At 44.8% G+C, this 15,925-nt stretch overlaps 1 protein-coding gene and 1 long non-coding RNA gene across 4 annotated transcripts in view; one reads left to right on the top strand and one right to left on the bottom strand.

Moving 5' to 3' along the window:
* Positions 1-15,925, bottom strand: part of LOC309647806 (phospholipid-transporting ATPase IB) — a 546,353-nt gene that overhangs the window by 282,453 nt on the left and 247,975 nt on the right. For all 3 annotated transcript variants that reach the window (XM_082435527.1, XM_082435526.1, XM_082435525.1), the window contains exon 25: positions 2,517-2,689. In XM_082435527.1, coding sequence (XP_082291653.1) covers positions 2,517-2,689 — 173 coding nt within the window. The remainder of the gene's footprint in view (positions 1-2,516; positions 2,690-15,925) is intronic.
* LOC309647915 overlaps positions 1-15,925 on the top strand; it is a 256,908-nt gene that overhangs the window by 135,047 nt on the left and 105,936 nt on the right. The window lies entirely within an intron of this gene.

Consider the following 15,925-nt stretch of genomic DNA (forward strand, 5'->3'; position numbering starts at 1 on the left):
GTATGTACCCCGGAGAAATAAACACATAAATCCATACAAAACCTTGTACATGAATCTTCATAGCAGCATTACTCATAATAGTCAAAAAGTATCAACAATCCAAATGTTTATCAAAATGAATAAGACAACACAGGGTCTATCCCTACAATGGAATATTATTCAGCTATGAAAAGGAATGAAGCACAGACACAGGCTACAACAGGGATGAATCTGGAAAACATCATGCTCAGTGAAAGAAGCCAGTCAGAAAAAAGACCACATTCTATAGGATTGCATTCCTATAAAATGTCCCAAATAGGCAAATCTATAGAGACAAGAGAGCAGATTCATGGTCGTTTAGTAATGAGGGGGGTTGAAAGGGTGAAGGAGGTGGGGACTGCCTGATATTGGATAAAAGAGTTTCTTTTGGGGGGAGGATCAAAATATTCTCAAACTGGTTGTAGTAATGGTTACAAAACTCTGAACATATGAAAAGCCACTGAACTATTATATATTTTAAATGGGAGAACTGTGTGATATTGGACTTCTCAATAAAGATGGTTTTTTAAAAAAGGGAGGGGACCATCATAAAACCAGGAAGCGCGGTCTTTCATTTCCAGATGCTCTGATCATCCCTCCCTGTCTCAGGTCCCTCAGAGCTGTACTGAGCTTCCTGACTTCCAGGCAAAATGGGCTCCTCATCCATTGCTTCAAGCACATTTGAACCTGTTCCTCGCCCCCATGGTCCTCAGATGTCCTACAGCCACGCGCACAAAAGCAACATTGCCCTCCAGCACGGAGGCTCCAGCAGCCTCCAGCTCTCCCTGGCCTTCGGTGGCAGGTTCCGAATTAACAAAAGCGATCAGGACAGCAAAAAAAAAAAAAAAAAGACAGGGAATATCATTATGTGAAGACAGGCGGTCAGGGTTCTGGGGCGAGGTGTACTCGTGGGGACAATGAGAACAGATTCTTTGGTCTCGTACAGAAACCAGTAGGGGGAGGGGGCAAGGCTAGGGAGACGTGGGAGAGAAGACCTTCCTGATGGCAGGGCAGGGGGGGCTTGCCCTCAGACTGGCTGGGCATCCCCAACGGGCAGGGTCCTGTGGTCTGGGCAGAGAGGCGTGGCATCACCAGGGCCTTCGGGTAAGGCAGAAATGGCAAGGCCACTTGTCAATGTGACAATGGTTATTCTAACTGGACCAGCCTCAAACCCACAGGTGGCGTTCCTCAGAGACTAAAACAGCAAGGAAGTTCAAAGCATCCCGATAACAGGCTTCTGAGAAAGTATCAAAGGAAACAATGTATGAACAGTGTATAACCGTAAAATCTAAGACCAGGCACCAGTGAAATGATTAACCCAGCAATATGCATTCAGCATTTAACAACCGCATACCAGGTGCTGCCTGAACACAGTGCTTTCAGAAACGGGAAGCTCCCCTCTCACCTTCCAAGTTGTTTACTGCAAAACTGGGGTGGTGCCACTCATCTTTATTTAGTTTATTCTCTTTATACAAGCAGACCTCATTTTATCCTGCTTTGCTTTATTGCACTTCACCAGATACTGTGTTTTTTACAAGTTGAAAGCTTGTGGCAACCCTGAGCTGAGCAAGTCTACTGGTGCTCTTTTTTCCAATAGCATTTGTTCACTTTGTATCTCTGTGACTCTGTGTCACATTTTGGTAATTCTTAAAATATTTCAAACCCTGGACAGCAAAAATGATCACCACTCCCTAAAGGCTCAGATGATGGTGAGCATATTTTTAGCAATAAAATATTTCTGATTTGTTTGTACATTTTTTTAGACACAATGTTACGGCACACTTAATCGACTACAGTATAGTGTAAAAATAACTTATACACACACTGAGAAACCAAAAAATTCACCTGACTTGTGTTATTGCAATATTCACTTTATTGTAGTGGTCTGGAAACAAACCTATAGTATCTCCCAGGTCTGCCTATAATTCGCCTGACTTTCAAATCTCTATCAAAACTGGACCTTGTATAGCCAGTAGTCAATGGGTTGTAACCATCCCACCCTAAAAACCCTTCCCAGATTTCAAGAAAAGCCAGCAGAGGCATCTGGTTAGATCTTAAAACAAAAATTGTCACAGCACGGTCCCCAGCCAAAGCTCCTTGTGGACTGAAAAGAAACACCAACTGTCCATCAGGAAAGAGGCATCCAAATCCCACAAGACTTGGAAGTTGAGCACATCCATCCGGAACCAAGGAACCAAGTCCTTGGGACCCTTCTAACATTCCACGAGCTTGAGGCCAAGTGTTTCAGTTTATCCTATGTGAATATGACCAGAGACCCTGGCTTTGATCACTTTGATCTGCTCAGAAGTCAATAAACAAAACAAAAATGCAAAAACCACTAACCGCCTTGCGCGCAATCTGTGAGTGGACAGTTGAATGTGTATTATTGTTTTGCTTTTTTTTTTCCCCAAAGCTTATTCCCACGCACGGTTCTTTCACGTAAACCCAGGACTCAGACAAGTCCGAGTATGAGTCTCGGGCAGCCTCCGTGGGCCTACCTGCAGCATATGACCGCTTTGCACGAGAGGGCCAAGTCCAGGAAGCTTCTCCTGACCTCGAAGGACAGCGCGTACTTCAGGGTGTGCCCGTCGATGATGAGGGCCGCGTCGTTCTCCTTGCCCAGAAGACTCCCAAGGTCAGCGCAGTGCTGAGTAATGGCTGCCCGCGTGGCCTAAAACAAGGGTAGGGGGGTGGGCGGACGTGTCACATTTTAATAAATCAAAAACAGAAGCTTTTAAAAAGCAGAAAGAAAAGCCCAGAAATCTAAAGTAAGTTCCTTAAAATGAAAACATGCCCGTTTTAATGTAAAACATACAGAGTTCAACTTGGCATATTTATACATTAAAATTACACTGGACTGCCCTCTAGGTCTGTGTTATAGGTGAAAACATCTCCATGGTGATTTTTTTTTTTTTAAGATTTTTTTTGATGTGGACAATTTTTAAAGTCTTTATTGAATTTGTTACCATATTGCTTCTGTTTTATGTTTTGGTTTTTTGGCCCCAAGGCATGCGGGACTTTAGCTCCCCAACCAGGGTAGAACCTGCACCCCCTGCATTGGAAGGCCAAGTCTTAACCACTGGACCTCTAGGGAAGTCCCCCCATAGTGATATTTACATTTGATATTTACAACAACCTACTCTGGTTGCCCTCTATGGCTGACCTAGAGCATCCAAATTCTTCTCCACTGGAACTTTAATTGCTTAGGTTCTGATGACTATCTTTCTCTCCCCTCCTTTATACTACATACATATTATTCTTGGTGTCCCTGGAACAGGAAACTCCATAAAAACAAATACGTTTTTTGGGAAAAGGTAACGTTGCTAGAGCTTAAATGCCAAGCATCTCTCAGTTCACACAAGGTCACCTTTAAAGCATCCAAAAGATATTAGAGGATATAAAAATAACACAAAAGATGAATTTCCATTCTCTGCTGACATCTGCAGATTAAACAATTTCTCTCCATATATCATCAGAGTAAGAAACGAACTGATAATTTTTTCATGTTACAAAAAATATCCAATAAATTAAACTTCCAATACCTTTAAAACATTGCTACCAACCTAAATAAGTGCTTTGGTGTGATGTCTACTATCAGATGGAATTAAAGCATAGAACCACTTTTAAGATTTAAACACAAGGATGTTCTGATCTTCCAATGGAATTTGTGATTACGAATAGGATATCCAGTTCAAATATAATATATAAGAAGACAATTTTTGGCTCATGATAAAAAGTCTGCTTAAGTTAATCAGGGAAGCACACAAGTCAGCTGAAATTATTCTGTCTGGGCAACTGTCCTTCGGCTAATAAGTTACATTTACATCTATCATCCGGTAACATAAATTACAATTAAGAAATATGTGGAATGAACAGGGATTCTTCCAGCCCTCGTTAATCTGAGGATCAGCTACCATCACAAAGTGAGAAGCAGAATATACTGTCTTACTGCTCAGTTACCCTTTAAACAAGAGACTTTGACAATATCAAAAAGACGCATCTAAGGCACAATTGTGGTGCTATGGTTAGGTGGCCTGGGGTCTGGTCCCAACTCTCCACTTATTACCTCTGTGACCTGGGGCAAGATACAAAACCTCTTTAAACAGCAGTTTTCTCGAGTGTAAAACAGAGCTAAGAATACTCACTCCATAGCACTTTTCTTATGAAAAGTGAGCTACTCAGAGTAACCTACTGGCACATAATAAGCATCCAGTAAAACCCATTCCTCTTCCTGTCACTATTTATTCATGAAGAACTTCCTACACCAAGGAAAACACACATCTCTGCCACTTCAGACAGTGAATAAATGCCAGAGGTGACAACGCCTGCTTTGTCAATGCAATAATAGAGGAATCGATAAAATAATGCTCTAAGAAAAAAAGTTAAATTGACTTTTACTAAAAATAAAGGACACTTTATACTTCTTACTCTTGGTTAGTTGCATAATCCTGAATCTCAAACAAAACATCTATGTTTACTTTATCTGTGCAAACAGTCTGCCCTTTAGAGTTTGGGTAGAGAAGAAAATTCCACCCACTTTGGGAAACCCCAGCTTGGCAGCCTGGGGGTGTCACCGGGGGAATCAGACAGGTCCGGGCAACTCTGGAGGGTGTGCCTGCCGGGGTCCAACAACAGTGGACAGAAAACCCTCCTGGGAAACGTCTCTCCAAAGCAATTAGGCCGGGTGTGCAGATTTGGTCCATGGACAGCAAGCCGGCACCGTGGCAGAGGCTCAGACCAGCCCAGGGTCCTTCGAGGAAGAGGCTGAGGAGACAAATCCCTGAGATGTGCAGACCCTGCCTACGGCTTTTCTTCATGGGTACACATCACCAGTGGAGCTACGCAGAGACAGTGATATTCCGAAGGGTACTTTCTCTACTTGGGGTTATTTCTGGAGTGTGCATGAGGACAGACCGGACACTGATGGCTCTTCTCCCTGGGGGCGGTCCAAGTGTTGGGGGTTGACCACCGATCACTGTGGGAGGCTCGGGCATGATGCGGAGGGGTGCCACCAGAAGAAGCCTGAGCCAAGGGAATATGATGGCAGAAACGTGCTGAGAAAACTATGTTCCTGATGTTACCAAGGCTCTTGCCCCAGAATCATACCCCTGCCCTTCCCGGGAATGGAAACCAATGGCTCTTATCTAAGTTTCAGGAGGAAGCTGCATAGAAAAAAACAAGAACTGGTTAGAAACATCTAGGCCCAAGATGGCGGAAGACTTGACTTCCAGCGGACTTTGAGCCTCACTGTACACTCATTAGCTGCTAAATGACACACCCACCAGTGCCAGGACAGTTGCCAGTTGCCATGACAACCACCAGAAAAACCCAAACAACGACTGAAAAGGAGTATTGCATCAGTTCCGGGTCCAAACACATGCCTAGTCTCGGATAACTCCTGAATGTTCCTGCTACTCTTTCCAAATCCCTCCCTTTCACTCTGACCCTCCTATATATTTGGTATATATATCAGCTTCTCAACCCAGTTGGGTTGAGAAGCTGATTTGTGAACTAAGTGGCCGCTTCTCCATTCTTTGGCCATTCGGTAAAGCTTGCGCTGTTCCAGCGTCGGTATCAGTCTTGTTACTGGCTGTGCGATCCCTTTTCCTCCCTCCTCCCCTCAACCCTAGTCTCCCCCTCCGGCCACATGAAGACAAACCAGGAGGAGAACCTTCCTCAGGCCCTGGATCTGCCGGCACCTTGATCCTGGGCTTCTAGCCTTCACAACCATGAGGAGTGAATTCCTGGTGTTTATTAAGCCACCCAGACCATGGTACTTTTGTTACAGCAGCCCGAGCTGACTAAGACGAAAGGTCACTGGCGATGCAGCTCTTCTTGGCAGAGCGGATACAGAGATGAAAGGACCATGAGGGCACAGTCAGTGCACAGGCAACAAGCTGTCACGTTTACTGCCTGGAGTAAGGTTTCTACTTTAACGTAGTAACTGCAGGGACACCATACACAACACGGGAGACAAGGCTGAGAATGCATGGCGGGGTGGGGGGGTGGCAGGTGGTCAGGGCAAGGCCACTAGGAGCAGGCGATGCCCGTGGGAGTAATGACCCCTTGGCTGTGCTGAACTGCACCCTGTAGAAACATGGCGGCCAAGCTGTCCGCTTGCAGTGAGAACACCAAACATTCCTAAATCATGCAACACCGATAAAAGAGATTTCACGTTTATATTCCACTGACCGGGCATTTTCTCACACACTGGTAAAGAGTACAGTACATTAACAAATGGGTTCAACTAAACAATTACATGAGCCAAACCTGTGACCGTCAACCAACCAAGATGTAGTTACTGGAGTTCCTACCATGCTCTATGGTATCTACCCCCATAAGTCCTACAATACAATCAGGGCGGCAAATACACACACAAAAGAATGAACTAATCAAAACCTAATATTCTCCTGATGGGCAGATTGTAGATCTCACCAGGATCATACCCTCGCCTGGTGTGGCTCATTTTTGTGTTTAGCTGGAATTATACTAAATTTTAAATTCGATGAAGGCAGAAGCTCCTCTTGCCAATCTCTGATCACGTGAGAGCAGAACAGGTGCTCCATAAATGTGCTGACTTCCTAAGTTAATTGATGTGTCCAAGCTAACCCTTCACTGTTAATCTTTAAGAGATTATTTACTGGTCTTGGAGGCAGCTGTTTGTCTGACCTTCTTGTGGGCTATTCAGCCTTCCTGGTACATTTTTAAATTACATCTTCCTTAAAAATGATTGGTCCTTGATTCTTCTTATTCCATGCATCCTGGACTCTTTGCCGTCAATGTCCTCGAGGCCTAACCTTCCCCCTTACTTGAACCATTCTGTTCTCCCTGCACTTCACCTGCTCAGAATCACACCCGTGCCTTTGAAATTGAAAACCTTTCCTACCACTGAACTCCCTCCAGATTCATCCTTCCAACTCCACCCTTGACTTGTCTCCAGCCTCTACTTTGGTCTTTAATTCCTACACTTTCAATGCCCACTCAGCAATAATCTTTGATCAAACCCAGACTAGCTCCGCTCACCACACATGTGTGGCAGAATATAGGTCCCTTCTGTGCAATTCTGGAGCAAGCCAATCGGAGGTGTTAATATCACAAACAGTTCCTTATTCTCAAATGCACTATGATTCAAAAGTCTATTTGTAAGTTAGTTATTGGGCACTTAGAATCTATTTTCCCAAAGGAACGATGTTACAAACTGTGGTTGGATCCCAGGGCCTGTTAACGCCTATTTAGCCTAGTTGTTAAAATTTATACTGCAGTCTCTGATTTTAATAAAAAACCGACTACAGAAAGTTACAATGGACTTGGCTGTTAGGGGGGCATAGGGAGCTGGGGCTGGGGCTTCATTCCCTGAAAGTTACGAAACATCCCGAAATTCTTCATTAGAATTTGCCTTTTAGGCATTATTATGAAAAAATATATTTCCAGCTTTGCACACATGTTCTTCCATTTTGTTTTCCTTCACAATTGAAAACACACACGACTTAAAGCCAAAAGTGGGCAACTCTGAGTAAAGGCTGATCCCTGAGCCACGCCAGACACTTTTCCCCAGACGTGCTGCACGATGAACCCTGCGCTTCTTATCAGTAAGGTCAGCACTTGCCTCTGCCTTTCCGGGTTTTTAAATAAGATTCTATAAACACCATAGACAGTGCTACCCTGTGATCTCGGGAAATGGTTGTCTCTCTGCTGATTCACAGATCAGAGGTTCATCTCATGGCCCCTGAGCGCAGCTGAAGTGCACCCCACTCAGCCTACAGGCAGATGGGACCTGGAAGGCGGTTCTACTGTTAATCACTTTAGATTCAGTAAACAAACCAGGAGAGACGACCATTTCTAGAACCCGGATGCATTTTTACCAATTTGCAGATAGCGGGACTCGCTCCTCAAAATTAAACAGCGCCGGCAGCAGTGAACTCTGTCGAGGCAGGTCATCCTCTCCTTCCCCGAGCTCGGCCGTGTCCTGAGCAATTTCTGAGATGCCCTGGTAGCAGCAGCTGCCTCAGCCCTCACTTTGATGTTCTGCAAATTCCAACGGGCTCAGAGCTGACGATGCTGAAAAGCCAGGATGGCTCGAGTTTCAGGAGCAGCAACTCAACCAAATCACACTCAGCCTTAAAGTTCAGGAGCAAAGTACCTTCTCCTGAATGAACCTTGGGCCTGTGAGCCTCTAACGGTCAAGCTCATCCTCTAGACCACAGGTTCAAGAGAAGAGGAATCTGCAGATAAGAGGAATCTATTAAATGTGTCATGTTTCAAGGACTTCCTATAATACAAATAATTTCAAGGAAGGTGAGATTATACTTCACAGGCGTGAAGCAAACATCCTAAAGAGATAATGTGAAGTCTTGCTACAGGTACCCAGGTGCCTGCCTGGTACCCTCAGATCACCTTTTATCACCACCCCCATCAGGCTTTTCTCTACACTGGCCGTCTCTACCTCCCATACAATGTTTCCATTTCTGATTAAAAAAAAAAAAAAATTATCTTCTCAGTGTAAACCTACTCAATTTACTGAATTCACACTAGCATATAATCTCTACAGAAGTCTTTTTGCTTTTGTTTTGTTTTTGTTAATCAGCTTCTTTGAACCTCTTCTACAGTTAAAATACAGAAGACTTCCACCATCCAAATGTCCCCTTGAGCCATTTTACAAGCACTCCCCTCCCCTCCCCCACCGCCAGCACCCAGCCATCATTGATCCACTTCTGTTACTATAGTTTTGCCTCTTCTAGAATGCCATACAAACAGAATCACAGTTGCTGGTCTTTTCTGTTTGGCCTATTCACTTAGCCTAATCCTTTGAGATCTGTCCAAAGTTTTTGCACTTATCGATAACTTATTCCTTTTTGTTTCCAAGTAGTATTCCAATGTATGACTACACCACAATTGTCCACTCACCTGTTATTACACATTGGGGTTGTTTCCAGCTTTAGGATATTCCAAATAATTTTACTATAAATATTTGTATACTAGGCTTTGTGTGAACACATGTTTTTATTTTTCTTGGGTAGATACCTAAATTGAAATTACTCCCTCATACCGTCTATACAGATACACGCAGAGCACACACACGTTTAACTTTATGGAAACCATGAGACTGTTTTCCAAAGTGGCTGCATCATTTTGCCTTCTCAACGGTCCCGTCTGAGCATTCTAGCTATGCCTCATCCTTGTCAACACGGACACCAGCAGTCTTTTTAACTTCAGCCTTAGATTCTAATGGCTACGTAGTGTTAGACTTAGTAGTTTTAATGTGCATTTCCCAAATGACTAACGGTGTCAAATCTCTTTTAATGCTTAATGAATTAAGTGGATTTCTATTTGCTGGGATCGCAGGGCACACAACTAAGCGCAGTGGAATAATTCACGTAACACACGGGGAATATTTTTTACGTAGGGTAGTAACAACCATGTACGGAGGCTAGCGCCAAGAATCTCTCTTTAGGGCTGGAGACCCTAATTTTTCAGTTTCTTCTTTTCTTTTTACATCTTCCATCTCTAAAAGATCCACATTTTCCTGGAAAGGCATCCCCGGCAAGATTAGAAAAGAGATTCAGCAAGTGGGGCACGTGAAAGAAACTGGGCAGCAGCTGCTCACCAGCAAGTATCATTTTTAAGAAAGAGACCATTTATTCACTTAGGCTTCAGAGCCTAGACAGTTTGAAAACTATCAATCACCACTATTTATTGAAAGAAAATTTGACTAACAGTTGTGACAGAGCTCAAATCACCGAGGTTAAAAACCTCCCTGAAAATATGTACTTTCTTTCGCTTCTCAAAGGATATTAAATAGCACACCTAATATGCTTAATTTATTTTCTTCCACAAAACGAGATTTTGATTTTAGCGCCAGGAATCCTTTTACATACTAAACAAATGTGTTCTTGCATAGCTGTGTATAAGATCTCAAAAATAATGTAGATGCGTGAAAAAGCATTTGCTATTTGAACCTCTACTATAGATCCTTTTTGCTGTTTTTGAGAAAGGAGATAACCCTTTTTAAGAAATGATTTCAAAGTGTGACCCTCCCGCAGGAAGAATGTGACATCCGCATTTGTGAGGGATCACTCAGCTGCGTATAAAATGACCCTCTATAATTCCACGGAACAGTTGCTTCTCACACATCTGCCCAGACTGGATCTCAGGAAGTCACTGTCTATTTTGGGGACACAATGAATCACATTTAAAATCATCACACTAGATAAACAACAAGGTCCTTCTGTAGAGCACAGGGAACTACATTCAATACCCTGTGATAAGCCCTAGTGGAAAATAATATGAAAGAGCATATGTATGTATAACTGAGTCACTGTGCTGTACAGCAGAAATTAACACAATGTTGTAAATCAACTAGACTTCAATAAAATTAAAAATAAAAAAATAAAGAACTCATACAAAATACAACAGACAAAAAAAAAAGTACTGTCAGTGATTCTGAAAGAGTCACAAATAACACATTAATCTCTAAAGTACCTGATGCACTCCAAGCTTCTTGGGCACCCCCCTCCCAAAAAGAATCATCACACTCACCAGGAATAATTTTACTGTCAACACAACCACCTCAGCTTAACTACTTAATTTCCTAACCTTTGGAGATTTACATTTTTAACTTTTAACATATGTATGTTACATTATATATCTATAATATAGTCATTGGTTTAACTATTTCTAAAGTCGCCTTGATTCTTGGATGAATTATAAAGTGCCCAAAGCAAACACAATGGTGACTGAGTTTAGAAATTTTAAAACAAAGTACTGCAGAAAAAGTTGCTAGAGTATTTTTAACGAACTGTGTGATTAAGTATGTCAGCTAAACTTTGGCAGAGGAAGACAGAGTGCTATTAGTCTCACACAAAAAGATAAAATACCCCAACAAGGACCCACTGTATAACACAGGGAACTATACTGAATATTTTTTAATACTGAGTACAATACTCAATAATAATAAGGGAAAACAATTCGAAAAAGAATACATATGTATATATACACATACATACATACACATGTATACATATACATATATATGTATGTATAACTGACTCACTTCGCTGTACAGCTGAAACTAACACAACATGGTAAATCAACTATACTTCAATTAAAGAAAAGATAAAATACCAATTGCAAACTAAAGATCTACATTTGCTCTACAGTGACAAATGCTAACATCTGTTACGTCCTCATAGGGAGCACATCGTAGGTACCACAAAATCATCTCAATTCTTGAACTACCTATTTGCTGTATGATAAGACCAATTTCTTAATAAACATATGCTAACTTTTAAAATAAACCTTATGGATGCCATGTAAGAAAATGAACATCATAATATTAATTTCCCAACGTTGGGGATTTAAGCTTTTAACGTTACTATTTCGATAATACAGCCTTTGCAATTCCTACTTCTAAAGGCTTCTGGACTCTTAGAGGAATTATAATGTGTCCAGACTGTGTTTAGACCGGTGTGAACAACAAAAACAGTAAAAAAAAAACAAAAAACCAAAACATTTCTGAAAGAGAAATAGTGAAGGCAGATCATGAAAGATCCCCAAACGCACGTGTGGCAGCAGCAGGCTGTGCTGACAGGCAGTGAAGGCTGTAGCCACGCGAGAAAATGGGCCCTTGGGCTCCCATCCCGGGTCCACGGAGGCGAAAGCACGGGACACGAAGGGCGGGGCCTGGCTGCCACCCACATGCTCCCCAGTCACAGCTGACCCACCCTGACCCAGTTCTGGAAGGAGCCTGCCCGCGGGTCCTCTTCAGTTTTCCTGGAATCGCTGTCGTTGGGGAGAATAGGCTGTTATGTGAGAGGAGAGATCAGCTGCCTAACCCACCTCTGCTCTGCTAGGGAAACATCTCACGTCAGCGTGGGACACGGTCACACACTTACACACTTCCTAAACGATCGTCTCCAGTCGGAAAAGTCGGGGGCATGTTCCATGACACACACATCTTCAAAATAAATAAATAAAACCACATGAATCAGTAGAAGTGTAGGAAAGGTCTCGTTTCCACGGGAGACCTCCACCCTGATGACGGAGCGGGGAGGAAGCCTCGTCGCGTTTCATCTGGGCACCTGGCCGAGAGGCAGACCCCACGACCAGCCAGGGCGGGCGAGGGCGGGCAGCCTGGGACACTCCTCACCTTGCTCTCCGCAGACTGGCAAGGACTCAGGGTTATGGAGATAAAGTTGACACTGAAATACAGAGCAAGGACAAAAAGCCTTCATGTCCCCTTTACCCGTTGAGGGTCTATTATGTGCATACGCTTCTAGGGGCAGAGAGGCCCAGAGACAAAGAAAGAGCCATGGAGACAACACACAAGAGCCAAAACTCGCCGCGTGCGCACATCCAGGCCGCAGGACCGAAGGCCCGTGAGGCGCGGGGACCCCAGGCGTGCGTTAGGATGCGCCGGGGGACACGCCGTGGGCTGCGGTAGCGGGAAGCACGAGGACGCCTTCCCAGGGCCTGCGGGGAGCTGGCGCGGGCTTCTACGTATAAAATGCCCACCAGGTGGCACGCCTGCAAGACGGAAGGAGGACACAGGGCAGCTAAGGGGCCTTCACGTGATGAGGGTCCCGCCTTCTTCGGGATGATGGAGACAAAACCAAGAGACGCGCTGAACAAAGAGCGCGCGGTGCTCGGTGAACAGTCGGAGGCCGAGAGGCAAGACTGGGCTGAGTGTAAGCCTCTCGGCAGGCGGATAAACCGGGCATCACCGGGAAAGGCCCGGGAGGATGCGTGAGGGCGGGTAGCCCGGGACCGGGGGTCAGAGCAGAGCGGATGTGACTTTGTGCGGAGAGAGTAGGGTCTCTGGGTTAAGAGGAAACCCCTGTTCCCTGCGAGACCGCGGTGGGCAGGCCGGCTGGATGACGGGCGGCACCTGGCCTTGCTCTGGGGGGCCCTGCTTCTCGGAAGCCACGCCGGCCGCTGCGCCCGCAAAGCTCCCACGGAACATCCGCAGCTTGTTCTGTGTGGATCGCATGACCTCTCCATCCACCTGCCCCGAGGACGGAAAGGAAACCATGTGGGCAGTCTCCCTACTCCTCCTCGGCGAGCAAAGCCAACAAAGCGCGTCGCTCAGCAGGTGCTGAGCGATGGCCGCCGCTCCCTGGACACCGACCCCGGCAGAGCCATCGCTCACTGTCGGCGGCGAACCATCCCCGCTCTGCTCGTGCTGGTCCCCTCCGCGCATCAGCATGTGCCCGGGGTCACGGGCTTTCCGCTGAAGCTCTGAGAGTCCTGGAGGCGCCAGCTTCGTGGACCATTCACACCTTCAGTAAGTAGGCGGGGATGTGACTGAGACACGGCCGTGCCCCCAGAGCCAATCTCCCTGGGGGCACGTATGGGGCACATGCACGGGGACACATGCCAGGGGGGAAGGTCAAGCAGGGCCAGGAAGCAGGAGTCCATCGGAAACTGGACACGAGTGGCCTCAGTCAAGCAGACAGCGACTTACAGGCCAGAGCACAACAGTCTAGGCTTAACTGGACAAAAGGTCCCGACAGTCCATTTGAGGCCAGAAATACAATCCATAGGTTGATTTTAGGTTAGTTATTCATCCCACCTTAAAACAAAAACAAAAAACACAAAAAAAGCCTACTTCACCCAAAATTTTAAAAACAAAAACAAAAACAGGCACTTTCACATGAAAGCTCTGATACCAGTTTCTCTTGCAAACTACAGTATCGGGGACCCCTGGGCCCGTGTCCTGCATGGCCGCTGGGCCTGAGATACAGGAAGGACCTCTCCTGGCTACGACGCCTCCCCTCCCCACTGACTGCCCCTCGGTACTGGGCACCGGGCATCACTGGCTCCTGGGAACGTGCCGCTCTGTTTCTCTGCCCACCTGCCACTAAAAGTGGGAAGAACCGTGAGGAGGGCGGCCACAGCCCCTTGGTTCAGGGATGCTGATCGACCTCAAACATTCCCTGCACATTGCTGGCCCTGCAGGACTGTGCTGGACCCGCTCACCTAGGTGAGCACCATCTTCTTTGATCTTTAACGGGACACGACTGGCGCTTCTCTCAGGGCTTTCCGGGCTGTTTCTAATACGGGTGCAGGGTTCTATGTTCCACCCAGCTGACAAAGGATCAGCCTCTACAACTAAACTAGTAATTTTGAGAGAACATACAAATTCCCAGATGTAAAACCCAAAAGGGATCCAGAGGAATGAAGATTTCCTGAAGCTTCTTCAATGGCTTTCTGCAGAGATTTCACCTCTAACACACACATACACACACACACACACACAGATACAGAGCCTTCCAGATGGCTAGCATTTCTATAGGGAAAGATAAAGCGTCCACTTTACTATTTAAAAACTTTGAATAAGATGGCATACTCGATGTAGTAGTTAGGAACTTCTAAAGTGCCTATGAGAGTTTCCTTCTTTATATATATATTTTGGGGGTCCCAAGTCTTAGTACTAAAAGCTAGAGAGAAGAGATGAAAAGCTATTCTGAGAAAAATATATACATACATCCTATATATTATATATATGGCATATATGATATATAAAATACTTACATACTATATACACTATAATATACCATACCAAATAGTTTTATATATATATATATCACAAACCATTTTTGTAAACCTTACTAAACTCTATTCAACAAATACTATGCTGTTACATATAGGTGATATTCAAAGTATTGGGGATATAAAGATATAATAGATTTCCCCCTGCCCACCAGTCTTTAAGAAGCATGCTTTCTACCAGGGACACAAGGATGGAAATGCTTGATTTGGTCAGAAGAGTAGCACAGGTCTACTAGACTGAGCGTGTACTTCTGTGTAAATGTTGGTAGGCGGGACAGGCACTTTGCAATTATCCGCAGACCCCACCACTCCTTAATGTGGAAAAAAAAGAGAGCTGTGGAAAAAAAAAGAATAATAACATAAATGAAAGAGAAATAGATTCTAACAGGGGAGAAACAAGGAGCAAGAGAAAACTACTAAAAAGAAAAAAACAAAGCCCAGAGATTAGTTTATAATTGTCAACCTTTAAAGAGAACTAAAGAGGAAAATTTAATACTGGAAAATTTAGCAGAGATTCACGATGGACAAAAGGGTACCCCAGCAAAGAATCAACTCTGCAAGGGAACTGCAGCCTGACACCTGTTCTCACCCATCAGCATCCGTGGAGGAACACCTAGATATCCCCTGGGAAGCTAGGCTTGGGGCGAGGGGGAAAGACCCTGGGTTAAGAAAGGTGAATTTCTTTTTTTAAATTTTTTAAATTTTTAATTTAAGTATAGTTGATTTAGAATATTGTGTTAGTTTCTGCTGTACAGTACAGCAAAGTGATCCAGTTATACATATATATTCTTTTTCATATTCTTTTCCATTATGGTTTATCCCAGGATATTGAATATAGTTCCCTGTGCTCTACAGTAGGACCTTGTTGTTTATCCATTCTATATTTAATAGTTTGCATCTGTTAATCCCAAACTCCTAATTTATCCCTCCAGAAAGCTGAGTTTCTGAATCCTATAAGGAAAATGATTCAGGGCTCAGCCCAAGGACCTGTGTTACCCTCAGGGCACTCAGCAAGCCCACCTTCTCCACATTTACTGCTGGACCCTCTCACCATCTGCCCTCCTGGGGAGGAGGGATCTCTCGGCCGATGCTTTCACTGCTACCTCTCGAGGCTCAGGAGGAGGTTGACCCGAAGATATGCTCCAATCTTTCCCGAGGGAAAGGATGGCTTAGGGGAGGGAGCCGTGCGTGGGGAGTGGAGTCTGGTCCAGGGGCTGGGTCAAGAGCCACACACGGTGAGGCCGGGCTGAGGAAGAGTCGATATGAAGACTTCAGGAGCAGAAATACCGGGGTGGGGGGTGGGTAACAAACCCAGGCCGTGGGCGGGGCCATCACCTTCAACAACAGCTGGACGACCTTG

Source organism: Balaenoptera physalus (genome assembly GCF_965194825.1).
Source record: "Balaenoptera physalus genome assembly, chromosome: 18".
Lineage (NCBI taxonomy): Eukaryota > Metazoa > Chordata > Mammalia > Artiodactyla > Balaenopteridae > Balaenoptera > Balaenoptera physalus.